At 41.7% G+C, this 27,941-nt stretch overlaps 2 protein-coding genes and 1 long non-coding RNA gene across 4 annotated transcripts in view; 1 reads left to right on the top strand and 2 right to left on the bottom strand.

Moving 5' to 3' along the window:
• Window positions 1-954: 954 nt before the first annotated feature.
• On the bottom strand, window positions 955-14,536 carry LOC130194649 (uncharacterized). Of its 2 annotated transcripts, XM_056415685.1 has the most exons (7): window positions 14,429-14,536; window positions 14,215-14,319; window positions 6,440-6,890; window positions 6,090-6,165; window positions 5,325-5,403; window positions 3,483-3,609; window positions 955-2,654 (listed from the first exon to the last, which is right to left on the bottom strand). In XM_056415685.1, exons 3-7 carry the CDS (start codon window positions 6,848-6,850, stop codon window positions 2,271-2,273), a joined length of 1,077 nt encoding a protein of 358 aa, XP_056271660.1. In that variant the 5' UTR covers window positions 6,851-6,890; window positions 14,215-14,319; window positions 14,429-14,536; the 3' UTR covers window positions 955-2,270. The 2 variants fall into 2 exon arrangements, with proteins under 2 accessions (XP_056271660.1, XP_056271659.1); XM_056415684.1 differs by lacking the exons at window positions 14,215-14,319; window positions 14,429-14,536 and adding an exon at window positions 9,107-9,207.
• LOC130194651 (uncharacterized) overlaps window positions 9,513-27,941 on the top strand; it is a 23,055-nt gene continuing 4,626 nt past the window's right edge. Inside the window, exons 1-2 of the long non-coding RNA XR_008831925.1 lie at window positions 9,513-9,603; window positions 10,178-10,244. This is a non-coding gene — a long non-coding RNA (uncharacterized LOC130194651). The remainder of the gene's footprint in view (window positions 9,604-10,177; window positions 10,245-27,941) is intronic.
• The window catches only part of fbxl22 (F-box and leucine-rich repeat protein 22), an 8,384-nt gene continuing 5,366 nt past the window's right edge, over window positions 24,924-27,941 (bottom strand). The window contains exon 2 of the mRNA XM_056415686.1: window positions 24,924-27,941. This exon is cut by the window's right edge and continues 195 nt beyond it. Coding sequence (XP_056271661.1) covers window positions 27,788-27,941 — 154 coding nt within the window. The 3' untranslated portion in view covers window positions 24,924-27,787.

Below are 27,941 nucleotides of genomic sequence, written 5' to 3'. Positions count from 1 at the left end.
ACATGCTGTACATCTTTTGTGATTTTGACAGGCGAACTCATGTCTACCTTTTCACCCCTAGATGGCAGTATTCTGTTTTATATTTGGTGACAGTTCTTTTTTAAATTCAATTTGCAGGAATACTCCGTGTCTATTGACCATACAGGTAATGTTTCACGGAAGCAACGCAATTTATTTATGTTGTATCACTCAGTAAGTGTATTTAACTGCCGCTAAAAGAAAGTAAAGCCAGTCATAGTCTTCTCCTTTTCCACAGTAGCCAGCTCAGTTGCCTTTCCCTGACGCGCAAAAGCGTTCCTGTTATTTGTTTTCTTTCTAAAAATAATGCTTGTATAATTTTTCATTTCCTCTGTCATTGTGTATGTATGTATTTGTTATTGTGCACAGTTTTGTTTACAAGCAGGTCACATAGGTTTAATTATGGTGTCTGGTTTGTCAACAGGCATGAGAAATTGCACCCATGGGTAAAAAAACTAAACCCACACTCACTTTCTGAGGAATGTGAAATGATACTGAGATGGGACATTTCACTCACTTCTGTGGCGCAAATTGCTGTGCAAAGTACTGAAAATTGCATATTTCCTCACAAGCAATACATATTATTATTCCTCCAGGAAGTGAGGTCCCTCAGAGTATTGCCGGTCGACTAACTCACACTATAATTGGTCTTACTGATAAACATCCGATCTTTGATGCTTAATTGAGCTATGTTTAGCGTACTGACAATGAGCTATTTCATAGATTCCTTAAGCTGAGTTGGTCTTTCCTCCTGTGTCAAAAAAACATTTGTATGTTACTGTAAAGTCCTGTTGACTTACTTAACTTAACTTAATAGTGGAAGAGCTGACTAGCACTTTAGAATAAAGAGATATAGGCCTATTATAGATAAATGAATATTGTTAGATAGTCCTGATGGGCAGGTGGCACCTTGGTCGGAAGACTAGAAAAGCGCTGTCCAAGTGCAGTCCATTTAATCATGAGAAATTCAATGTGGAAAAGGAAACTTTAATGCTCAATCCTTGGGCAATTGCTCAATCTCTGTATTTAAAATTCTACCTGCCTGAAATGAGCAAATTTACAATAAAACATCTGTAGCCATTGTGCATCAAACAAATATAATCACATTTATTTTGAAAGTATAAAATGTCACTATAAAGGCCACTTTTCAGGGGAAATCGACAACCGTTCTGTAAGATTTACACAGAAATACATTGTCCCTCTCTGCTGGTCTAACATACTGTCCAGTTCTGTGGCAAAATAAAAGAATTGTTCTACTCCACCACAGAAAGTAGTTGGCAAAATCTGAATAATTTATTCGATACAGGAAAATGGCAGGAGAGTGAGAATTCCTGATTTGTACATCCCACAGAGGAGCACGTTTTCTGAACGTTCTCTCTCTTTATCAAACCGGCTTACAGACACAGCTTGACATTACAGGCACTGTTTGCCTTCTATTGGGAGACTCAAAAACAAAATCTGCAGTTGACATTCTTTACAATGGCACCAGTCAGGCCACGACAGCATCCCTACGGAGAGAGAATCCTCTGTTTGTACGAACGGAACAACTCATCCTGCAGACCTCCCTGTCAGAGGCAGGCGGGGTGTCCAGGCTTCGAGTGTAGCGTTCACATGCCTAGCCACTAACTGTGACGTGGTGCCCACTGAGGTAGAACAGTTGTACCAAAAGATCTATTTATGAGTAACAGTCACATCGATAAACTTAATGAGTGGAGTCATGGGGCGGGGTGGGGGGAAAAAATAACATCGCATTTCACCCACATTTTCTGCACAACAATATGTAGAACACTGACGTATCTGGATAACTGGAAGAAAAAATCTCTTCCAACACAAACTACTGCTGCAGTTATTTCCCTTTCAGGCATAATGGCGGTTTCACGGATACTTAAATTGTATTATTGCATCTACAAGCCAGTGGGAACCGTTCAGTTGTGAAATGACTAGCTCCGGTGATCTCGGCATGTAAAATCTGTCCTTCCCACTCTCACACACGCTATCCAAGAGTGCAAACAAAAAACAAAGATAAGTCAACAAAAGGGAATGAAAAGCGGACACTTGTCAAGTCAGAGAGGGCGCATTCCCATACAGAGGGTACAACATGGTCGTCAACACTCCTTCCACATTAAAGGGGCATCTATGACGTCCCTTTTGAAGGCTCCCGTCTCCCCTGGAGGCTGGAATGGGCTAAGCGAGCCGACTGGCTCCCGGCATGGTGAGCGAGGCTAAACTGGACACCCAGCCGTCTGTGTGGACTAGGACCAGCTGCTGTCCGTCAAACCCCCCGTCCCCTTACGGATGATGATGCTTTCTGTCGACTTGAGGAGCTTCTCGAGACAGGGTGCGTTGATTTTGCCCGGCGGAGGGCCTCGCGGCACCAAGTCTGTCTTCCGGTGGCTGTCTGTACTGGAGGACACAGCGTTGTCCTGCGTTCGGTCTCTGGGGGACAGCAGGTGCCTGGAGCCAGCCTGGGCCTGCTGTGCCGTGGGGGAGCAGATGGGTGACGGGTGGAGCCACTTCAGGTTGCTGGCGGAGTTGGCTCCAGGAGTGAGGTCAGTGACTCTCAGGGTTTGGACGCGTGCTGGAGGATCACCGACACCGACGGGGCTCACGACTGCAGTGACGGTCACTGGAGATATCTGTCGGCAATGAAGGAAACACAGGTTAATTCAAAATGATCTCGTAGTTATTATTGAGGGACAATGTCCATTGATCAAAAAGAAAACTCTGAATGAGTTCTCATAGAATACCTCAAAGTGGCCCTACCAAATATTAAAGGCACCTGAAAAATAAAAGTAATCTCATCTGCAATGCACAACAAATAATACAACTTGTGATAAAGGGTTTACAAATTCCAAACTTTGGGGGCCCCAGTGGTACTATCTGACCCATGACCACTACTATGTCTGCTGTTTGGTGGTGGGCAGGAAGAGCTTTATCGCTGAATAACACAGATACCTGCTGTGGCTGAAAACAGAGCTGATGAGAACAATGGGAAGGAACCCAAACAATTTGAGGGCCATAACACAGAAACAATGAGCTGAAAGAAGCTACAATGCAAATGTGGAGCTAAGAACTGCAGAATTAGGTGATATTACTTTGTTCAGTGTCAAATTGTGTAAATGACAAAGACCCATTCACAATATGAATTGTAATTTCCCCCTTCGTTAATATAATAAAATATATACAAACTAATTCAATGTGAAGCAATGTTCCAGAGTATTCTGATCTTTTCTTCTGCTTTTCTCCAAAATGATCTTTTCTCCTCTGTCATTGTTCTTAGCAAACCGGAGGCTGTGGTAATACCTCAGTAAAAAAATGCTTTTAATCCTCGCTCCCCAGACATGTGATTAAATAAAAAATAGATCTTTTAGTCCCTCACTGCGTCGTCACCGTGTGTTCTTGGCAGCAGGTCTTCTCCAACTAAAGAGCTCTTACACAACAGTTCTGCTTTTGTCCAACTTTACCTTGGGTTTCTTGGTAGGAACCGCTTCCTCAGCCTGGGTGACGGCGAGTTGGTCTTGGCGTTTCACATTAGGGAACCAGCTTTTCAGCATCTCTTCCATTTTAAGAATTATATTCATATATTTCTCCCTGAAAGAAGCAGGAAGTGAATGAGGGATATATTTACTCAAGCTTTCATGTATGAATCTGAGTAAGCAACCAATAAGCTTGCCAATATGTGTGTGTGTGTGTGGGGGGGGGGGGGTCTTAAGTACATTTCTCACATGTTTAGAGCTCACACGTGGCCTGGTGTATAATAGCTTCGCTCGCCTCTAAATATAAAACACTAAAGCCACAGCGATCTCCAACAGCGTCATTGTGAAAATAAACTAATCGCGGTGACGCATTTCGCGTTGCAGGTGCGCAGCAGAGTGCTGCACCCCATTAACTACCACCCGTCTAAACCAGATGGTGGATGGGGATTAGCCCGTGTCATATGATCAGGACTTTCCTGCTATACGCCGTTCAGGGCATGTTACATTTATGTGAAAGATTATCAGTGACTGCTAAAAAAGTCACTTTGATCGACTATTGTGTGGCTGCAGGGTCTGCCAGCTGGCAACACAGGCACAGAGAGTGATGAGGGGTGGGAGGGGTTAGTCCACCTTCCAGCCTCTGGCCCGGCTGTCTGGACGTAGCCTGCCACACCCACTCTTTGTCTCCCATATGAGAGCAGCAGCTGGTGGGTGAGGGCTCCAATTAGTCTGTGCCAAACTCAGCAGCACTTTAATTTATATCGGGGTACCTTGATGCTGTGCTTCCCATACAGGTACCAGTAGTACTGGGGGAGGGATGTACGTGCAGCTACTATTTCATCGATAGGCTTTCAGTGTGATCATAATGTGCTATTATGCTAGAACATTTTGTTTTCATTGTTAGGTTACGCAATCAAGAGAAAAATGTTTGACAAGAATTTGGATAATTGCTAATCACTGATTAGAGCTTCTCAGATGTAATTGGCTTTTATAACATTGTAAATTAAATGTTGAACAAAGCAAGCAGTATTAGACTTTTCATTCCCTTCTGACATATATTAGATTAAATCAATACATTTCGTAGAGATTAATCAATAGAAAGTATAATAATGTATTATTTGCAACTCTAGTAAATATTTATTGAAATAATAAAATAGCTACATTTGTGATGGAAGCTTTTGCTTTAAAGGGGTTTCTGTCCAATCAGCATATATCATTAGAGATATTGTGATATTCAACCATATTATTTTGTACTCAAGTATACAAAATCCGATGATAATATTTGCCATTTCATAAAAAAATTGTAGAACATCTACACATTTTTAAATGATTGTATTACATGGACTAAGCCTTTCTCTTTTGAAGGGGTGATATCATACTTCATTATACCGTCTGGCCAGTGGAGAGCTAATCAAGCAGACACAAGTGTGCTGCTCCCACAGTGGCGCCGATACATATTTAACGAGATGCCCAGCTATAGCGAGACACAGCCATCTCTGCAGGACATGTATCCTGGATGTGTGGGGGTGGTGGTGGCTCCTCACAGGGCAACCTGCTGTGCACCATGTGTTACAGACACGCCGTAGACCACTTTGACCCACAGACCACGAGCAGCATTTCCAGCTATTAGAATTGTATATTGAGTCGAGTGTATTGTAGAACTGATATTGATCAAATTTCCATAACAGTAAAATACTTACACGGGCATGAAAGTGTGCAACAATGTGTTTGTAGCTACAAAAACATACAGGAGACCCACTGAATGTGTTAAGATGAGAGAGCTCATGGTTTCATGTATAACAGCATGTGGGTCATGCTGAGGACACTTACCCCATGCACGGGTTCTGCAGGACACCCATGATCCTCTGGATCCGGTCCATGGCCACACTCTCCTGGAAACTGCTGAGTCCTGGAAAAGAAGAAAGTTGTACCATGAGCCACATGAACTGTGTCGACAGCAGTGTCGAGTGTAGAGCAGATGGATTGTGGGAAATGTGTGTATGGGGGAATAGATCCCTGGCTCTGTGGCCAGGAAGTGTTGGGTCATATAAGGTTTGACAAAGATCCCAAAAAAAGCACTTTACAGAGCCCGTCTGAACATGGTAAGATCTTTCAGAGACCCTTTGAATGCCCATCAGACGGCTCACAGATAGCAGCTACTTTACTCTGTGGTACAGTATGTTCTCACTCCCCTCTGCCAAGCAGCTAATTTATAACAAGGTCTGAAGCTTGATATGGCTATAAACTAGCAGAAAATAACATGTGCTTTTTACCTCTTAAAAAGGGACATTTTAAAACAATGTAGTTGCTAAGCAGTTTTATTTAAGATATACATATACACACACACAGTAAATAGTTGGTGGTTACTTAATAGCCCCCCAACAATATGTTTCAGACATCGCGCTTTCCAAATCGCAGAGACACGGGGATATTCTGAAAAAGAGTTGCATGCTGCCTATCCAGTCTATTGTTCTTGATATTGCTTTTTTTTCCCGAGACACAAGAAAGACAGGCAACTATGAAATAATTGTGTGAAGACTAAAGTTAGGTATACATCTACTGAGATTTCTCGAAAATATTAAATGATCGACTTACGTTCTCTGTATCTCCCTGAACGAAGGCCATTCAAGATAGATGACAGTGGATGAATGTAGCATTGCAGCTCCATGCACTGAAAACAAAAAAACACGTTTCATTTGTATCTGATATCATGCTCTATCATGTTCTTGTAAAAGTTGCTGAACATGATTTAGATAAACCCCAACCCCCCCTACTGACTGGTTCCTCAGAAGAGCATGACTCATTCTCTTTCTCGTAAGAGGGTCATCTTTACTGGAAATTAGACGCTTTAAAACCAACATGGGGCGTTGATCTCGGCTATAGGACACACTCTACTCCCGCTGACATTGTGAACCACCGAAGAGACAGAAGTCAGAGCTGCTCACCTTTCTCCTGAACATTTGGTTTTTCTCTGACATGTTGGAAAGGAGCTGCCGTTCCCTACTCTCCTCCACCGTGGAGCTGTGAGGTCTCTTCAGTGCTTGCTGAGTGTTTTTGTCATTTGTTTTCTCTCCTTGCTGTGTTTTACACAGTCCGATGGTGCTGGCCCAGGTCTCCGTGCAGCCAGGGGGAAATCCCCGGCTGGAGGCCTCCCTGACCTCGCCACAGCTACCGTTGCCCTCCTTCACCTCGCTGCTCCGGTGGCAGCTGCTGTCAGACAGGTCCAGGTGTGGTGAGGTGCTGGGGGATGAAGGAGCCTCTGCCTGGCTGTGCTTTCTTGAGCAGTCAGACTCGTGCTCGCTCTCACTGTCACTTGCCAGCCAGTCAATGGAGTTGTCCGAATCTGGAGCAGACATCCTTGGCTGCAGGATCTAAATAGCACTGACCATCACTGACCTGAAAGACAGAAAGTCATAGTTACGACCATTACATAATAGAAAAAAGCTTCAAAAGCAGCAGGTAAGAAGATTAATGGAAATGAGCTCAAACTGTACTCAGTCAAGCCGTATAACAGCTTGAATATATGCAGAGTCCTTATGCATACACTGCAGGGGAGTCTGGATAAAGAAAAGCACCTCCATCCAAGCAGTCATGCATAAAGGCACAGACACAGCAGACGGTAGCATGAGACCACAGTTGTTGAGACCACAATGACCTGTTTGCTTTGCAGATGCAACACCTGAGCCAGTAAACACAGACTTGGGGCCATTCAGAGCAAACACCAAACAACCGAGTGTCCACAATGGTCCAGCAAAGATCTGAGGCACATGTTTTCCTCTCTCAGAATTGTTATTATGAATCTCCACATCATGACAAGAACAAATACATATAAACTACATTTAACAATTACTAGCTTGAGTATTGTTCCCAATTGAGACCGTATTGGACGGCCTGCCAGCTGCTGCCACCACAATCATTCATAAGATTGTTAGCTTGTTTATTCAAAGGGGGCAGGGGTCTGCCACCATGACGACTAGCGCCTCAGACTGCCGCCCTTCCATCAAGACAAGTGACACTTGTGGGGAAAAAAAGGATTTTACAAAATGAGGAACTGGCATTGTTTGTTCATGACATGTGAATAAAAGCTCCTCTGGCCAAATGCTCTTCACAAATGTTTAATTTGTTTATGGGATCTTTAGATCATGTTTCCTCAGTGATTAGTTGATAAAAGATTGTAAAAAAACAGCATTTTCAGCAAGGGGATTATTTTTGTTGTTTTGAATGGTTAATGCCTGGCATATCTCTTGCGTCCTGTGACATGTGAGGGTAGGAGAGTTAATTGCTCCCTAGGTCTTTGTCACAGGACGACCACCTTCTGATCTTATTGTTACAGGGGCGGGTGGAGCAGAGATTTTACAAACTCTAACAAAAATGGATTTGGATATTTCCAATTGCAGGCTTTAATATTGCTCCAGGTTGACCACAGTTGACATATTTTAGTGAGAACTAAACGATGTGAAAGGAAATCCTTTCATTGCAGTGGTCAGATTACCAAAGAACACAGGAAAAACTGAGCTGTAATAAAACGCTGAGTTTATTTCATATCCAAATACAGACTATTTGGAATTAAACAGTATCAAGATTCAAGATGTCCACTATCAAATATAGCTTATCTTGGTTGAATCCCAAATGGTCCTTTAAAAATCCTGACAGCAAGAAAATTGTAACTAAATGTGTAAATACACATTTACATAGAGTACTATATGTAATTGTGATTATGTACTATACATCACTGCATTTTATCCGTGCAAGTGCAAAGAGTCCATCTTAAAACTTCTGTGTTATATGATACTGAATTTCATATCACATATATTTAGCAAACATCCTAAACATTTTCTCAGTCACAGGTTTGTGCTTTTCAATAAAGCTTTCTGCAACACACCACCACAACACTAGGGAGATATCAAGCACTGTAAATAAAAACCTGAATTCACTCTGATAACATGTTATATTTGAGCCTTAAATTAAAAATTAAAAATACATTTACATACCACACTTGTTCAAATAGGCACTTTAAGGGCACCGCACAGGCCTGCAGTGGTTCAGGGTTTCAGATATAAATTCAAGTTCCTTACTGATAAAAGCTTCTTACACATGTTTTTAAAAATACAATCATTTGTTAAATAGGTCTACCTGTATAGGTGGGGCTCATAGAGATGATCACTTCACTCATATACACTCTGATTTTTGAAAAACGGTGATAAAAAGGAATTATAGGGGGAAATGATTTCCGTATCTTTCCCAAAGAGAAAGTACAAAAAATAAAAATGTTGGGAATGATCCGATCTTTCCGCCTTAAGGTTTCAAATCAGTTGGGTAACAGACACAATAGACTTCCTCATCAGACACAGTACATTTGGCAGCAGGCACAGTTTGATCGTATGAAACCAGAAATGACTAATTACCCCCGTCACAGTCACACCTTCATCTGAAATATTACATCCTATCAATAATCCATCACCATTAATACATGTTTGCTTATTTTCATATCTGCGCCAAATTCCAGTGGATGTTTCATTTTTTGTATAAATAAAATAATTACACTCGTCCAGTCGAGATAATAAGTGCTGTTTCTCGGCGTCATGAAGATGAGCAGCAGAGATGCCTCGTACCTTCCCCGGATGGAGCGGCTGGTCCAACTCTTCCGTTGCTCAGCGGTAAATCCTGCAGGACTGTCGGGCAGAGAGCAGCTGACGGGCTGGACGTGCGGCGTGAGAGTGAGGACTCGGTTCAGCCTGCGATCCGCCCGTGTTGCTTCTCCCAAGGCAACGTGTCTGGGAGGGCGGGATCAGCGGGGAGCGGCTCTCCCATTGGCTCCTCAAATCCCCCCCGATCGACAAATCGCCTTCGTCTCTCGGCGCAGCCGCGTGGCGATAGGCGGGCCCGGCTTACATATGCAAACGACATGGAAATGACACAAGCACGTGGACACGCGGATCGGTTTCACTTCAACTAATAGCTGGGCGGAAAGTCAACCCGGGGATAGTTTGTGTCACTCTGCACTGGACATTACTCCTCGGTACAGCATCTGGATCACGATGGGGTCTGACCTGTATGCCAGTAAAGTGAGCAGCCTGGTGAAGGCCCAGTGAGCAGTTTCAGGGACAAAGTGAGTTTGCTCAAGGACACATAAGCAGAACACGCGGACTGTCTGGCAATGCTGTCTAGTACTTTCCCTACATTTAGAACCAAAATAACGTATTTAGATCATTTCAGCTGCTATAAAACTACTCAACTACAAAATATACTAATATTTATTATAGTCCCTTATATATGCTGTAGTTTTAGCTCTACATACGTTTGGTAGTTTGACATATATCAATGCTTCATTGTGTATAAACTGACCATATGATACGTTTTTTTATCTGAAAAGTTTGGTAACTTGCGGTAAAATAGATAGTTGAGTCAAAAGTACAATATTTCCCTCTAAAAAGTATTAGTATGACGAAGCATAACATGTACATACTCAAGTAAAGTAAGTATCCCAGACGTGTTTATAAATACAGTAGGCCTATTTAATGTAACACATCTAATTAGTGACTTTACACCATACAAATACAGTCAATAGAGGTCTCTAAATTCTGAGTGAATATGTTATAAATTACGATGGACAAGTAAAACAGGCTACATGCTATCATTATGCAGCGTGTGTTCTCTGCATCTCTTTTCTTTGTTGGACACAGTGACGGCGAAGGCGTGACTCACAGGACCTCTGTCAGAGGCCAGACAAGGATCCGGAGCCCGGAGCCGGTGAGTCACAAACCCTCTCTGGATCACGTGTGTTTGGGAGACACCCATTTACAAAAAACATCCGACCTCCTCTCCTTTTCTCCCTCAATAGACAAGGACACGCATAATCTAAACAACTCATATCTACAGGTGCATCCACTTCAAAGCACAGGAAAACAGACAATTTACCATTTTTTGGGGGGAGCAAATAGATATTTCATGCACATCCATGTGGCACTTTAAGCTGTAAAGACACCGTAGATAATGTAGATAATTCATGATTAAATAACAAACAGATTACAAGTGACTGCTACTCAATTGTCTTTTGTTGAAAGTGTTTTATTTTCAGTGGTAAACCGCAGATTGTTCTAAATGTTTCAGTATATCTTCTGATCTCTGGGAACATTTATGTATTTACAATAATCCGGCTCCATCCACTTGCACTGCAATGTGTTAGTCACAAAAAGAACAGTGGCGAAGCAATTCGCAATCTCCTCCCAGAGATAACTCTTTTTTTTATCTGTGCAGTCTCCTCTCAGGATCCGGAATGAGTCACACAACACAAACTGGCACTGCGATTGTCAATTCATGAGGATGGCTGATTCTGTATCCCACAGAGAATGGATGTCTCCCGCTCTCATTCATAAAAAATAAAAGCCAAATCAGAGTCCCACGCCCACTTTATTATAGGGCTTCTACTGAACATCTGCCAGAACCAACCCTTTTAGAAAAACACAGCACGTGTGCGTGGGTTAGCATCCGTGCCACACCTCACGCTACGGATCCAGAAGCCTTGTGGCATTTTGAGGATTTCATGCACGTGTGTACAAAATGGCAAAATCTATTTCTCCTTCAGACGGGATGACGTGTCTACCTCTGCTAGCCATTGGAATGATGATTCACTGGAGTGTGGAGCTCTTGCTGATAGCATCACTTAACGCCGCATGCTGCATAGCGAGAGAACGTGTCTTTACCTGCATGTATGCAGCAACAGATACGGGCGAGAGTGTTTGGGTGCTGCTGGCAGGGGCGCACGCCTGTGTGCGTCTTTGTCTTACTAACAGCGCCCCCCCCCCCCCTGTGCACATGACTCAGCGTGTTGGACCCTGGCTTTGGGCCATGTGCTGTCCGGTGCCCAAATCTGGACCCACAGTGACACGTGTCTGTGTGTGCAGGTTTCACACTGCGCAGTGCTTCTCTACATTGGAACACAGATCAGTGGCCTTTCCACAGCATTGCTCACATTGTGACTGCTCACCACTAACAGCTAGAGTGTTACCCGGTCACAGGGTTTTGTTTGAGCTCGGAGGGTGGAGAAGACAGACTGGAATGTTCCTGACTGTGTAAATGTTAAGTCAAGCCAGGAACACAAACACGTGAACCATGACAGTGTGCTTCGGGCACACTGCCTGTAGCAACTGATGTTACGACAGAATATTCAGGCTTTGCGGCGATTTATATCTTTGACAAGATGACATAATACTTCCCGATAAGGTTTATGGCCTAGGAGCAGCTACTTCTCCTCTCATCTTTGAAATAAATTATGCATGTCTGCCACTCCAATGGATTAAACCCTCATCATCAATATAGTTGAAACTTTGAAGCTTGGATCTCAAATTTTTTCAGCACATTCCAAATGCCCTTGTTCTTAAGTTTTCATGAAATTCATGGACTGAAAATTACAATCTAAGCAAATGTGGTTCTTGCATAATTTGGCAAAAGCTTCACCGACACTGGTATCTGTAACTCTCGTTAATCCTATTAGAAAACGTGTCCTCCACTTCTCTCTAGAGTAGCTCACTCCTCCAGATATGTCATCCTGTTACAGTAAATGCTGCTTCAGTTAACCCCGCCCACACAGCAGGAACGTGGCTCTACGTGGTGTAGCCAATAGAATTTAGAGTTTATGTTGGAGGTTATGTAGTCAGAAGTGATACTGGACACATTTTTGTGCCATTAAAGGGCTGGACTTCCGGCACCCCGTCATCTACCCTCCCTCTCCCTTTGTGGCTTCTTCCCGGTCCAACCCCACTCAGTCACATGCGCTCCACTCAGGAAGAAAAGCTCCCGGACTATTTTCCACACACAGTTCACTGTTGAGAATGTCTGGCACCAAATCACCGTCAAATATTTTGTAGCTCTGAATGTGTGTGTGTGTGTTCATACTCTAATGTCTGAGCGGCTGCCAGAGCAGTTCTAGCGACAGTGGGATATCTATCCGCAGGACTGAGCGTTGCATGTGACTGGGGTATATTTTAACTGGGTTATGTAAGTGCTCCAGCCTGCGCTCTCCACGCACAGATGAGGAGGGCTGCGAGTGATGCAGAGGACTGTGAGCTCACCACAGACATTACCTTTCCACATTGGATAATTCCTTCTCTCGGCTGGAACTCGGAGTCAGCGGTCATTTAACAGAACCTGGCTCTTCTGTGTTGATTTACACTTTGAAAGAAATGCACTGTTGTGATCCACAGTGTATCTTCCCTTATGAGCACATGTGTTCATATTGTTTCAGACGGTGTAACATTCTGAGCTGGGAGCAGTATAATCTAATCTTAACGTGAAGGTTAGTGTTATGTAAGATTAAAAAAAAGAAAAGTGAGCCTTACGGAAGCGCTGACTGCTCCACTCACTTTTCTGCCATTGTTGGATTCATCTGAGGGTTGGGATCACGTGGCGTGACATAAGAAGATAATTGGGTAGTCATTGCAGACATGAGACAGACACTTCGCAAGAGGCCGACCTAGCCGACCTATTACTTGAAGCTCTCTGTGGAGAGCTGTAGAGAGTGCTGACAACAGGCTAGACGCCAGATCTATGTCCAATGTAGAACTACCCACGCTCCCTCTGCTCGCACTTTTATGGGATCATTATGTGGGCGTTTTAGTGTGAGATGCTATCTAGAAGTGATGCGATATGGGCTGATAATTACTTAGTAGGCAGCAATCCAAACTCACTTGGAGAGGAGCTGATGATCACAGTGCTTTTATAAAAGAGTTTTAACCTTATACTTCCTCACAAGCCTGCTTAGACAGGATCACAGATGGGTACTTTCAGGGGTTGGAAGTGCTGTTTCAATAAATAAAACATATTATATTGGGCCCATTGGAAATCTCAAATGCAGATTTCCTTTTGTTCTATATTTATATTCCATCTATGTTAACTAACTTGATAAGTGTCATAAACAAAATCAAATGTATGCCTTGTGAATTTCAATACCCTACCTTACTGCTTGTGCTTGGTTCTGAACTTTCTGTGAATGGACCCCTCATGTGTTTCAGTTTTAGCTTACTTTTTTGGGAATTATTTTTTAAAAAATCAGAAATCAACATATTAATATTTTAGGATCGGTTGACTGGTCTGCTCAAAAGAGACTTGTCCACCAACACACACACACACACACACTTGCTTTCAGGACCATAAGTAATGTGTCTTTTTACAATCAATTAATCTGGTGATTATTGTCCCGATTAAGTCATTATTCATTGAGAAAACATCAAATAATTGAAGCAGATCTTTGGTGACTTTTTACATTTTCTGTCGATCAAGTAATCAATTAATAGAACAAAGTCCAGGATAAGACACACTTTTGAAGTCAAATTGAAGAATGTTTAAATCAGGTTGCTGTATTATTGCTAACGAGTGTGTGCACATTCAACATGTGTAGCTGTAAAAGTGCATCACACAGCTGTTATTATAAACTAACAAAAGGTCATTCTGCATAATAAAGAATCGGAGCATATGGTCATGTCATTAACAATAACAGTTTTATCTGTATATTATATTCTTGATCACCAGTGAAGCCAAAAAACGTTGGAGTTATGTCAACTGTCTCTTACAATGTTCGTCAGGGTCGTGATCTGTCGGGGAGCTCGGTGCGTTCATCCTGAATGTCAGAGTGCAGTTTCAACTTGAGATACTTCATAGTCACGCCTCCCAGCTGGAGCAGATCATCAGACATGCATTAGTCACTCATTCAGAGGTACTTTACATTTGGTTGAGAGTCCTCAGGCATTTCCATCCAGAACAGAACTTTAATAGCAGCTTGTTGTGTGGCTAACGTGTCCTTGGCCCTGCCCCAGGTGTGAGGTTTCTGCTTTCCTCCCCAATAGGAACAGAAAAGCGTTAACGTTTTTTACGTATTCATATTTTGCTGCTGCAGTCATACACTTGCATAACATTGTGAGGTTGAAAGTCATCCCGACCTTTTAAAGTGAGAAACGTAGCTGGCATCTCTCCAGTCTTCTACAGAAGAGCAGTGGAGGGATTCAACTCAGGGCCACAGAGGGGAGTTTGCTTCTTCTCCATCACATCTGTGGAAAAACACCAAGAAGGCCTTTTAAGCGATGACAGCGCCCTGTAGTTAACCTTGGGACACGTACTCCTGCTCTTATGCATGAGCAGAAAGGAGGCAGCACATGTGTCATGACCTTCAACAGGAACAGAAAGGCTATTCTGACCATGCTCACAGGGAATAGATGTAGTCATTCAAAATCCTCTACAAAATGAGAGAAAGGCTTGGGGGGGGGGGGGGGGGTTACACAAAGTGAGGGGGAGGACAGGTGTCAAGGTGCTACAGAAAGTACAAGTGGAAGGAGCATGACGGACCTGAGGGATTGACTTTGCTGCTGCCGCTGACTCCAGAGATCGCCCCTGTGGAGCTCTGCTTATTCTGGCATACACTCTCCTGCCACAACACACACCCACACACACACACATACACACTCACACACACCTTACATCACGCTACATACATAACTAATCCTGTTCCTGCCCCCTCACTACCCTTTCTCACTGCCATTCCTAATTCCTTCAGTGATCCTCCAGCCACCCCACTCCCTCTCTCCCCCCCACCCCGCCAATCTCTTTCTCTCTTGTCATCCCGTCATGCTCACAAGTAAACCTTTGTGCAAACCTCTGCATCCCTCCCCCTAGTGCTCTTTAGCATGATGACTTCATGACATAAAGCCTCTGCTCTTAGTACTTCATTTCATACATGATTGACAGCCTTTCTTACGACAGGCATGTCTGGATACAATTTGTTCAACTTCACTTTTTTTTTTTTAAGTTGGAAAAGTGTGAGTCTTTTATTGTTTTTACAGTTTAGGCACCATGTGTCCGCTGAAGGGAATGAATATGGCGTGAGCTGCAGTATGCCACAGGGTTTTTTCTGTCAACTCGGTGTGTGCTTTAGGAACCAGTCACAGTCAAGAAAGAGCAAGGTTTGGCTTATTCAAACAGAAAATGCTGTTGCCACTGGGACTGTTGTTAAAATGTTAGTGAGAACGCATTTATCTCTCTGTTGTCTTTATTTTGACTACATTTCATGCCCGTGACCCAATATTTAGGTCCCCCATTATTAGGTTTTTCAAGAGACCAGATTTGTCATGTGCACACTAGTGCTGTCAAAAATATAGTATCAATACATATTGATAATGTAATATTTTAAAAGGTTTGTATACTAAGTTGTTGCGATCGATATATGTATTAGAGCTGCCTTTCCCTTTCTCTCTGAGTTCCCACTAAAATTGTAAATGTTTCACTGTGGTATTGCAAATGGTATTGAATATTGATATTTTTCAATGTATTACATCACAAAACTTCATTGGGATAGGCAAAGGATATACATTGCAATAGAAGGAGCATCCACACACTGTATTCACAGCTCCCTTTAGACACAGGCTACTTTAGACACAGGCTGTTCCTTTTCACACAAATGTAAAAACACAATTTTTCCCCAGGTTCCACAGGTTTTCCTCACATGCGAAAGTCCCAATTCAGTTAACAAAATGTGTAAATTGTCAAAACATGGAGCCCGTCTGAGTTTATCTGTATAAAAACGTATGATGAATGTTGTATTTTCATCAAATGTACAGTCTCAGCTCAGTCAGGTGAAGATAGTGACCTCATTGGATGGTGACCCCACCAGGTCTGGCCTGGTATATTATCAAACTGTTGTCAAGTAAAAGCTAGTCATTTCCTACCAGTCGATTACATGCCATAAATGTGCTCTATCCTGGCCTGTGGACTGGGTGTGTAAAGTATGGAAAATTCCAGGTTTTCCGGAGAGGAGCGTGTTTACTCCTTCATCTCAAGAGACATTAACTAGGTCAAGCGCAAATGAATCTGCCAACAGCCTAAAGAGTAGTGGTGACAGGGGGGAGGGAGGAGGCGGACTTTGGGCACAAATCTCAGTCAGGATAAAACTTAGTTCTCTAATTTTAGCTCATGCCTCCCACATGGCCCATTAACTTTCCAAGGAGGTCTGTATTCACGCAGCCTTGGTTAGAGCTCAACGTAGCAGGATCCTGGTTAAACTGTTTGGTCACACAGCAAATGATGTTCAGCCACAAACTGAGCTAGTCCACTCAAGGACACTCAACATTACAACTATCTATCCTGCACTAAGACTTCCTTTGCAGTACGCACTGAGACTTTTGAATGCTATGTCCTCTTTCCCCATGAATCACAGAACTTTCCTTAACATGTTTTAGTGCATGTGACTACCCTTTCTCATAATTTAATTTTGCGATGGCTGGACCTCGTAGTTAAGACTGTGGGTGAAAGTTTCTCAACTTCCTCCGAGATAAGAATCTGCGTCTGTAATCAAGTTTGTATTTCCTCTCTGTAAATAATGAGACCTTAAACTAAAAGAACATATTTTCAAATAATACAGAACCATTTTTTGTTTTTGCAAGGATACATGTAGTCATGGACACTAATATAGATTTACATTTCAGGAGGGCATGTTCAAAACCAAATATCTTAGACTAATTTGTCGGTCTGCTTTTCCACAAGGTCAATGGGTTCAGTGTCACAGATGGCTGTGTATGTGGGGGGGGGGGGTCTGAGCAGGTCAATGAGTGTGTGTTCATCTATGTGTGTGTGCAAAATGTATGTGTCGAGAAAAGTGCATTAGTGTGTTTCGTAGCAACTTCCCTTTTTCAGAGCAATCAATTGGTGGAGCTGAAATGACATCATCTCATTCACAAATGTATGTTATCGTGAAACAGGAAACCAATTTAGGAGAAACGAGCGTCACCACCTTAAAGAGGAGAGCAAGAAGCACAGCTAGAAATCACCAGTTGTGCCAGAAATAACAACTAATGCTGTGCGTCTTAACAATGTCTCTCTTGCACCTGATAGGGGCGGCTTTAGCTCAGTGGGGGGGGGGGGTCGTCCTTCAGGTCAGGTCCCGGGGTGGATCCGATCTCGCCTCCCATTAGCTGCAAGAAGTGTCCTTGAGCAGGCACTGAACCCCCCCCAGTTGCTTCCGCTTGCAGCCCACTGCTCATAACTAATATAACTGGGTTATTTAAAAATGCAGAATTTCAATTTCGGGGATTAAAAGTGTATATTTAATTTATTTAATTTTAATATGGAACACACTTGAGAAATAAAGAGACTGAGCACCTGCTGGTGCTTAACACACAATTAGCTTTCGTTCTTAGTGGAGCTTTGTGTATTCATCTGTTGTCATGAAAACATGAGCTCTGGTCTGAGCTGCCTCTGGAGCGACTGACATTTCCTTCCTCTGCTACGACTTAACGCTCACTACACATACGTGAAGAGAACTCGCTCCATTTCCGTGTAGCCTATATTGTTGTTAAACATTTGCTAGAATCATCATGTTGGACTATAGTGACAGTTTCCAGGTCTACATATTGTATTTGGAGGAATATTTAAACAATTTGGGAAATAATATTGATTAGCTTCCTTGCCGCTTGTCAGATGATAATATTGATACCATTCTCATGTCCGCATGGTCAATACACCGTGTAATATATAATGTAGCTACTAACAGCAGCTGGTTAGCTTAGCTTAGCATAAAGACTGGAAACAGCATAAATAAGTCCCTTTTCCTTACATTGAGCTTCTGCAGGAAGGAATTGACACAACCTCCTTGATATTCTTGCGCCGCCTGACCCAACCTTTGGCTTCACCTTTAGCTTCACCTTTTAGCAACCAAGTTTCACTTCTACATTTCAGAGGTGACAGCTATAGTTATTTCTGGATTTTATTATCATAGAAACATGTGGTCAGCTTCTGAAACATGATGAACTGTTCACTGAAACCAATCTACCTCTTATCAAGTCATAGGCCTATTTATTGGAAAATGAGTCATCAAGTTTTATTTTCATATAACTGGGGCTGCAACCTGCTCCATTATTTCTTCTTTTAAAATAGAGACACTTCTTTTTAGAACTTTTTAAAATGTTTTTGAAAAGTTTAAAAAAGTTGTACTGCTCTCCAAAATAAAGTTTCAGGTTTGAATTACAAGCTGGAATGGCTTCATAAAATACAATATTTTGCAGATCACACTGCCTAGCGCTTTCTAAAGTAGTTGATATCAGCTCCATCTTAACGAGCAACAATGAGCATTTATACATTTGTGACTAAGAACATTTTGCTGATAATACCGAATGCAATAATGAATGCAGTATGTCTGATTTTGCATTGTTATATTAGCACTTAATAAAAAAATTATCTGAATACTCTGAATACTTAAGAACGATAATAGTGACGATGATGGTGTTGCTCTGGATGAAACGAAGCCTGGTGGACCAATAGATATTCCATCAGTTCACATTCAAGTTGAGAGGTCTGGACATCAATCATGTCAGACAGGCAGGTCAATGTCGCATTGAGGCTCCACTCAACTAGATTATGTTCGGACAGTTTCACAGCTACTTTAAAAACAACTTATTCAATAGTTTAACGGTGTGTATGCATTCAGATAGTTGTTTCGTCAGCCTGCCTTGTTGAGTTATTTGACCTTTGACACATGACAGGGAGCACACGTGTTCAATGTTGACCTCCAATAGAAAATATTATAGGCCGTAAACTTGAGTGGCAGATTGGTCTGATGCTGCTGTCGACACATGGACACCAGCATGTCTCTCGGTGTTTCTAATCCTCTCCATACATGTGTGTTCTGCAGTTTGAGCGTTGACAGCAAAAGATTGAACGCATTATGAACTCCAGTTGAAAGCCTGTCATTATAAGTATTATAATAATTATAAGTAGCGCGCTCATGCGCACGTGCTGTGACTCACTATCGCGCTTCATTCAGCCTCCCACTCCTCTCTGCACATGTCATCTGCTGCTCTGTCCTCTCTCCATGCGAACGTCAGAGGAGGCTGGCTGTCCTCTACATCCCTTGCAGAGTGCGACCAGTTGGATAAGTGTCGTGCTCCAAGTGTGCAACCTCTCTGTGAAGCCTGTGATCGACAGCAGACGCAGAGGGCCCTCACACTGCCTGTCTAATTACCAGGCCACATGGGGGAGAAGCGAAGCAGCGCTGTGCGATATCAGCTCCGAGTGCTCCTCCGTGTCCGGCGCTGCGTTCGATTCCAGCCAAGAAGCATCATCGGTGTCTTCACCGTCTCCCCCTTTAGTGCTCCTGTTACTCCCTCTCTGGCCGGCGCTCGGCAGCCTTTGTTGAATCCTCTGACGGACGGAAACAGAAATAGCTCCACAAATAGACACATCTTCTGGCTCACAGGGGAGCAGTAGCCCCACTTCCGTGTCCTCTTGCCTCCTATTTCGTTGGTGCCTCAGGTCAAAACAAGTTAGCTAAGAACCACAGGGAAATCAAATTTGGAATTATTAGATCAAATGTATCGAGGGAGATGGAGAACTGTGTGCATAAATACATATTGTTAAGAAAAGGCTGATTTTTTTGAAGCTCTGGTGCCTGTCGATAATAGAATTGAATCGGAAATGTCAACCGAACATCAAATGTAGGTGGCTGTTTTTTTTAAACTCGGATCACGTTTATTACTAATTCAGATTAACCTGTGTCTTTTTTAATCTGTAGCCTAATAAATAGAGTGACAAACTAGCTATGTTAATGGAAATACAAAAGCAGGCATTTATCTCTGGATGTCATTTGTGTGAAGATCAGATGACTTAAGAACTCCCTTTTTAGCCAGAGATGTTACATGATGCTTTCTGGGTGGTAGCAGCACTAAAATAACATGTGGAAACGGAGGCTGCGCAATGACAGCAAAATGTGGGAAAAACCCAACATCTGCATTGCATTTTGTATCTCGTTTCACACGTTGACCAATAAATGTATCACATTTACCGTATTTTTTGCACTATAGGGTGCACTAGATTATAAAGCGCACTGTCAATGAATGGTCTATTTTCGATCTTTTTTCATATATAAAGCGCACCGGACTATAAGGCGCATTAAGCGGAAAAAAAAGTCAGATAAGTCAGTCGATCAAACTTTATTAAACGCGTTCACAATAATTCTCAACATTATTCAAACGTTAATGAGTTAATTACGTCTTTTCATAAAACGAAAGCACCAAGAAGGACCGCCTCGAAAGTCATTGATATTGTAACGTCTCGGACGTTATGGACTGATGACACGGAGACGGGACAACGTTCTTACTCCTTCTTTATTGGGCATCCACCGACAGCGTGCTTCTCTCAGCTCCGCAGCTCCAACGTCAACAACCACAGTTCTCCGTCAACCAACCTTAACTTCCCATTTCCCAACAGGTTAACCCCGCCTCCCCTCTACTCCGCCAATCACAGGCACGCCCCCTCGACCAGCACGCACGGTGCCACACTGCTTGACAGCCACTTCACAGGGTCGCTACAATATTCATGTCCCGTGCTAACGCTGTTGCCTTCAGTCGAATAGAGACTGTAGAGACGCTTCTACCTGCTGCTCTCTGTTCAATAACCCACTGTTCAATTTTGTCCTCTAACTGTGGCCATCTCGCTTTGTTCCCGCGGAAACTCTGTGTGGTCTTCTTTACTTGGCGCAGGTCATCTTCTTGCTTCCTCCACTTCCGTACCATTGATGTTGAATTCTCTCGCAGCTGCTCTATTCCCATGTTCTACTGCTTGACTGATAGCCTTGAGTTTGAAGTCCGCGTCGTAAGCGTGTCTTTTGACAGGTGCCATTTTGGGATCCTTATACACACACTGTAATATTATGGTGAAGCACAGTATGTATTACTCCGCGACGCTCCTGGCTACGGTAGCCGTAATGCTGCAAGCGGTGCGGCTTTGTAGTTTACCGAAGTCGTACTAAAACATTTTGACTTAGCGCCGTGAGCGCCTTGTACCACACAAAATCGCTTAGAGGTCAGTAAGCAAAACCAGAATTAATCCATATATACGGCGCTTCGGATTATAAAGCGCACTGTCGTTTTTTGAGAAAATTAAAGGCTTTTAAGTGCGCCCTATAGTGCAAAGAATACGGTAACTTTAGCACAGTGTAAATTCTGCAAAGCTCACAATCTTGGTGCAAGAGAAAAATCTTAGCTCTCAGGTTTAACGTAATAAATCCAGCACTTGCGACTTGAATGTGTTTTGTTACCACACAAAAGTGATTTTAATTTAACCCTTTCATACTATCAATATTGAAATTTCCAAAAAAGCATGTGCGCATTTTGGATTCACCAAACCTAGGATTGATTATGTGTCATATACTCAGAAAGACTACAGCTCTCTCAATAATTCACAAATGAGGCTCCAAGCAGAAAGCCTTTGAGTTGCTGAAGCAGGAAACAAGGAGAATACATTAGGCTTCCCAGGGACAAGAGAGGGGCTTCAAAGGGACTCGGCTCCATTATCAAAATGGTCTCTCCATCTGCAACCATGACTTGAGGAACAGACTAAGACCTGCCAGAGCAGGTGCAAGACAGCACATACGGGCATGGAGTACACACATGTAACAAGCTGAGCATCAACATGTCATTTACATTGAGACACAAGGCTCAGTATTTCTCATCAAACTCTGGGCGGCTGTAGCTCAGTGGGGTAAGAGGGCCGTCCTGCAACCGCAAGGTTGTGGGTTCGAGCCCCGCTCTCCCCATTAGTTGCAAGTCGAAGTGTCCTTGAGCAAGGCACTGAACCCCCAGTTGCTTCCCGGGCGCATCACTGCAGCCCACTGCTCCTTAATAACTAAGGATGGGTTAAATGCAGAGAACTAATTTCCCCTTGGGGATTAATAAAAGTGTATATTGATATTAGTTTGTTTACATTCGTCAATTTGTACGTCTTTTATCCAGATAATATTGATCTAAATTCCATGTTCTTGTGGGCAAATCCAAACATCTGACGAATAGAAATCCAGCTGCATCAACACTGTGATGTATTTAATTAAATATATATCTACTTTTAAATTGGAATGTGTTTGATAAAATTGTTTTACTAAAATCAGATTTGACAAATTACCTTTGCCAGAGAAATCTGAAGATGTAAATGTCCTCATTGCCTATATGAAAACATGATACTAGGTAGAAATGGAAGAATGTACAACCTGTTTAAACCATGTTTCATTCAAGAGGAGATCCTCTGTCTAGACATTACTCATCTATTCTAGAGTTGCAGGTTGCAGCCGATACCCTGACTGACTTTTCCGAGCTAAAGCTTTGGGTTATAAGTAACACAGTCACTGATTAGTTGCTTCAACTACCTGACTCAGCATTATATCACACTGAAGCTCTGATCCCAGTGGTCCCAGTGATGGAGAACAGTAGGGCCTCTGCAGGACTTGGGACAAGCGCTCCAAAAAAAAAAAACCCTCAAATGTTCCTTTTCCTTCCTCCCTTTTGCTGACGCATCTACTCCACCCTCCACTTCCCCCAATGGGTGAGTAATCAGTGGGTGGAGACTGTAAATGCCTCTAATGGTTGACTTCATAAGGCTGTCAGGAAACTGCTGATTTCAGGTTTTAGGGGCTCAAATAGCCTCGACCCCCTCTGTTGCAGCCAACATCCGGTCTTTATGTCACACGGGGTGCGCTACCAGCTCCACAAAGGCCGTCTCACAGCAGGAATCCATAAAATAACATGCTGGATTACTTGCCTGCTGTCATTCTCTATATACATGGCTAATCTGCTCGGGTAAAGGATTAAAACTATAATGTATATAACAAACTCTTTTTTGACATTTCATGAGATTAAAAAGCCACAATACATATCCATTCAGCCAATTGAAATGTTTACCATCATTTAAAAATGTCTGTTATGTAAAATACGCTTTAAGCTTTCTAGTTTCAAAAGCTCCGATGAATCCGCTTTTTGAGTACACGTAGTTTGGTGGTCTTGACCATATCCACGCCAGAAGCAGTTGAAACATGTTTAATATGAGTTTAATGAAACCTAATAGACATATGCAGAATACATCTCAAAGGTAGAGCTAGTTATTGTGGTCCAATGCACAATTTAAAAACATAGGGAAGAGCATTTTAATAAAGGAGTATTTAGGTTTAAGTTTACATTTCTTGTGAAGTTGTATAAAATCTGTCGATTAGAGCTCAAGACTACATGTTTGAAAATGACATCAACCTGGAAGTTTAGAGTTAAAAACAAGTGAGCGCTGCATTCCGCTCCTCGTCTCATCTTGAGGGATGCAGCTCGAGGCCGACGACCTGAGCCACGATGAGCATTACACACCAGGGGTCAGAATATTTGATCGAGTCGAGTCTCATTGTGAGTCATGTAACTTTGTAAATGTCTTCAAACTAAAAATATGATACGCTACAGTCCCCTGCTACAAAAATGGATTAGCCAAATACATTTAAAAATCCAATTTATAATAAGAAAATCATTTAAATATACTGCCTGCTTTTTTATGTTTTATGATTCACATTAAAATACAAAAAGCACAAGTTTTCCAAACTAATTGCAAAAGAAAGCCACATAACTAACATCATAGCCTCTCATCTCTCCACATGAAGCCACTTGCACAGCTAATTAAAAGGATAAGAGAGTTACTCAGTTTCCCTTGACTGACATTTTGTAATGAAATGTGTTATTCTAATGGAGCAAGAGTAGCAGATTTAATCAGTCCCTTAGAATTAGCATTTTACCCAATTTTATGTCAGGGAAAACTTTATTTCAGATATGCCCAGCCCCATTTAAGAACAGAGAAGAAGCTCCTTCTCTGTTCTTAAAGATTTCCATTTGGTCACAAGGTAATCTGAAGCTGTACTTTTATTTTGTTCTGAATGTCCCCCATAAAATACACGGGTGAGTACATTTACTAAAGTACTGTACTCACGTGAGCTTTGTTCCTTACATGAGCTCCTCTATTGTATTACTTCTACTTCACTACATTTCACAGACAATCATTGCCATTTTTACTTTATTTATTTGACAACCAGTTACTTTGTAAATTAAGACTTTACGGACAAAACATTTATGAGCTTTTGAATTTTTTTCAGAATAATATGAACTAGACTTATACAAAAATCAAATGCTGCTCGGATATTACTGCAGATGATAATAATCCAATAATATAAAGATATATTTTGTTATTGTTACTTCAGTAAACAATCTGAATAGCCATACTTCTTCCACCACTGTTTCAGAGACCCTGTTTGGTGGTTTGGGATTCTTCTGCGGAATTTTTATATGAAAACAAGTTGATAAAGATAACATGTTTCATCTGGCTTCAACCAGAATCTTTTTGGCACAATATACCACTAAAGTAAAACTGGAACCATCAAGCAGGCTGTTCTCATAAAGGATGCATATAATTGCAGAGTGTGGTTTGTTTGAAGCCTCCAACCTCTCAACTCCGTCTGTTCACCTCCGGCACTGTTACTTAAACAACTTTGAGTGCCTATGCGCCCATATGTGATCTTAGAACATTCATATTACACCAGCTCTCTCATGAACTATCCTTGATACCGCAACATTAGTAATAACACACCATGGCAAAGTATAGCGAAATACTCGATTCACTTTATTTGTAACTTTTGAACCCCAAAAGCTTCACAGAGCAAGATTAAAACAGCACAGACAAAAGAGAATGTTGCAAGACTAAAGATTATAAAAATAAACAATATAATGTCACGATAGAATAATCACATGGGATAAGAAAAATATCATGAAAACTAATTATTAAGCATTAAACTAAGACAGCAAAAGTCTTATGTAAAAGTCCGGCTGAGAAGATGGTTTCTTTAAAAAATGTCCACAGTGAGGAGAACAGTCGAAGGCGGCCAACAACATTTTTATGTTAACACAAGAGAGCATTGTAATAGTCAAGAGCATTAGTGATACAGATATGTATAGTTTTGCCATCAGTATAGCTGGGAAATTCAATGCTATGCTTTCTGATGACATCACCAAGTGGTAGCATGTATACAGAGATTAAAAAACAAATTGGACCCAAAATAGAATGTTCCAGTACCCCTAAACCTTAAATTAAATTTAAAATGAATAAATTGACCACCACGATATGCAATTCAATGTAATGTTACAAAAGAGCATTCGCATTTCCTGAAATGTTTGAGATATGAATCTCAGATACAGTGAGTATGGTTCTGCACAAAAATTCAAATGTAAATGCACACACTTAGAAAGGGATGTATGACTTTCTCCCAGTGCACAAGAGGATGATTCAACATTGTATTATGAAATTATAAAAGCCTTAATTAAGCAAACAAAGAGTGAAACGAGGTATTTATCTTGTTTCTGGAAACATTGAAACAAGTGTTTGTATGTTTTTTTTACCACGAGTGACTTTTTAACTGCAGTGATTGTACCTGTGTCTTCGTATTGTATTGCATTTTATATATTGTTGTTGTATTTGTGTTTGTTGGTTCATGAACTCATGAGTCTGGAATAAAAGAAATATATATTTAGCCTCAACATAGTCTTTTCACACACAAACATATCTTTTGTTCTTTACCTTGGATATAGGATATATTAACTGAAGGAGCTGCTTAGATAAGGAGTCATATTACTTGCATTCTAAGTATTGATGAGGTAACAAAATGGCTGCAGCTTCCTCAAACTGAATAGCTTGCATAGCAAAAGGCTTTTAAGGACATGCATCTGGGCAACAGGTCTTTCAAGTTTGTTTTTTGTATTAAAAAAATGTGCCCCGACTGTAGAGACAAGCAGCAGAGTTATGTTTTGATATAGCTGTGTTTTTACACGTCTGGATGTGAGTCCTGTATGCAGCAGGGTCTGCCAGCAGGAAACCCCCATATAGCTTAACGCCGATATATTTCTTCATCATATAGGGTTTGTCGTCCGGCCTCTAAGCAGTGAGCCTCGGTCTCTCTGTGCAACAGCAAAGCTATATTCATGTCGTTGGTCTGGGGCTGATTTGTATATCAAAACAACACATGCTATGCTCCCGTTCCCCAGCCTCGAGGGTTTTCTTTTGTCACCATTGTGTGTTTCATAAAGGGTTACCAGATGTCTACACAGCGATCATGGGGAGAAAATGCATAGATAATGTGATTACATCTAATTCAAATGTGTTCCGATTAAACTACATTTGCAAATTTTCGATTTCACTGGAAATTAAAACGACTCTTGATGCTTGTTTAATGACTTAAAAGCCAAATGGAATTTTTGAAACTGATCTTGAAGCTGAAACAACTATTAACACATTTCTCAGCTAACTCAGTTTCATGTAACCAAGCACCCAAACAGTTTATGGATTTGGGAGGGCCCACAAATAGACTTCATATTATGTATGAAATTATGTAAATGTTGTCTAATTATGTATCACAAATCAGAACAACTAATAGAAAACAGAAATATGATATTGTTACTGAATAAAATTACAAACATTTTGTATGACGGTGCACTTACAAAATACACTTTACTATCACAAGTGCTGTAATTCTGCAATAATGGATTAATACACACCTCATTGCTGGATCATTGTTGCCTCAGAAGTGGTCCTGCATTGAAGTTATTAGACATTTTAACGGGCAACTTGACAGTATTTATTAACTTTTGTATTGTAACAGATCTAATTAACATTAGAATTATGTAAACTGATTATTCAAATGCAAATGAAAACTTTACTGTTCATCACAAAGCAATGGAAAATTGTCAAAATATTTAATAGGTAAACACACGCACACGGACGCACACACACACACACACACGTTGCTTAAAAAACAAAACACAAATATTAAGTATAAAAGTCAATTAAAAAAAATAGTATCCGAGCACACATCCTCGTGGGATTGAAAAAAGCCATGTTGTTTCTCCTGTAGCCCAGAAGGACCAGCCTAGCCTCGTCTCTAGCGAGATCCTTTTGCATTAACATGGCCTGAACGCCAACGTAGTTCTGCATGGGGGATAAACAGAGGGCCGTTACGCTGGACGCAATCTGCAACCTCACCACTAGATGCCGCTAAGTCTTGCACACTGCTCCTTTAAATGACCCTGTTCTATAATCTATGGTCATTTTTCAGAGAGGCACTGATAAGACGGGGATCCCCCAGCGCCAGAAGCCTGCATATACATTGTTTTCATGGCAAACACTATTCCTTTAAAACTGGAATCATATAATTGCACCACTTCAACATTGATTGATTAAGGATTATTGATGAGGTCATCTGTGTGAGACTTTATTGTGAATGTTAATTATTGCTGGTTAGGTTCACATGGAATAGAGACAGCCTCAAAGGTCTTTGTTCAACATGTCTTGTATAAAAAGGTATAAAAAAGGTACAAAAACACATCTGATAACACTAATCTGAACAAAGACACCATAGTCAGGTCTTAAAAGATCTGTCGTTTCGGAACGCTCTCCCTTGTGGTGCAGTATTTGCATCAGGAGAACTGCAGGACTTTCTGCAGCGCCCTCCTCAGTGGGACCCTCTCCTCAGGCTTGCTGTCTGGGATCATATCAGCGCTCCTCTCTGCACTCAGCTGGATGCCCGGCCTCATCTTTCGGACCGCCTGCAGGCCTGCCTGAGTGATGTTC

Source organism: Pseudoliparis swirei, chromosome 6 (assembly GCF_029220125.1).
Source record: "Pseudoliparis swirei isolate HS2019 ecotype Mariana Trench chromosome 6, NWPU_hadal_v1, whole genome shotgun sequence".
Lineage (NCBI taxonomy): Eukaryota > Metazoa > Chordata > Actinopteri > Perciformes > Liparidae > Pseudoliparis > Pseudoliparis swirei.
The sequence above is the reverse complement of the archived record's forward strand: the minus strand, read 5'-3'. Positions and strand labels throughout refer to the sequence as shown.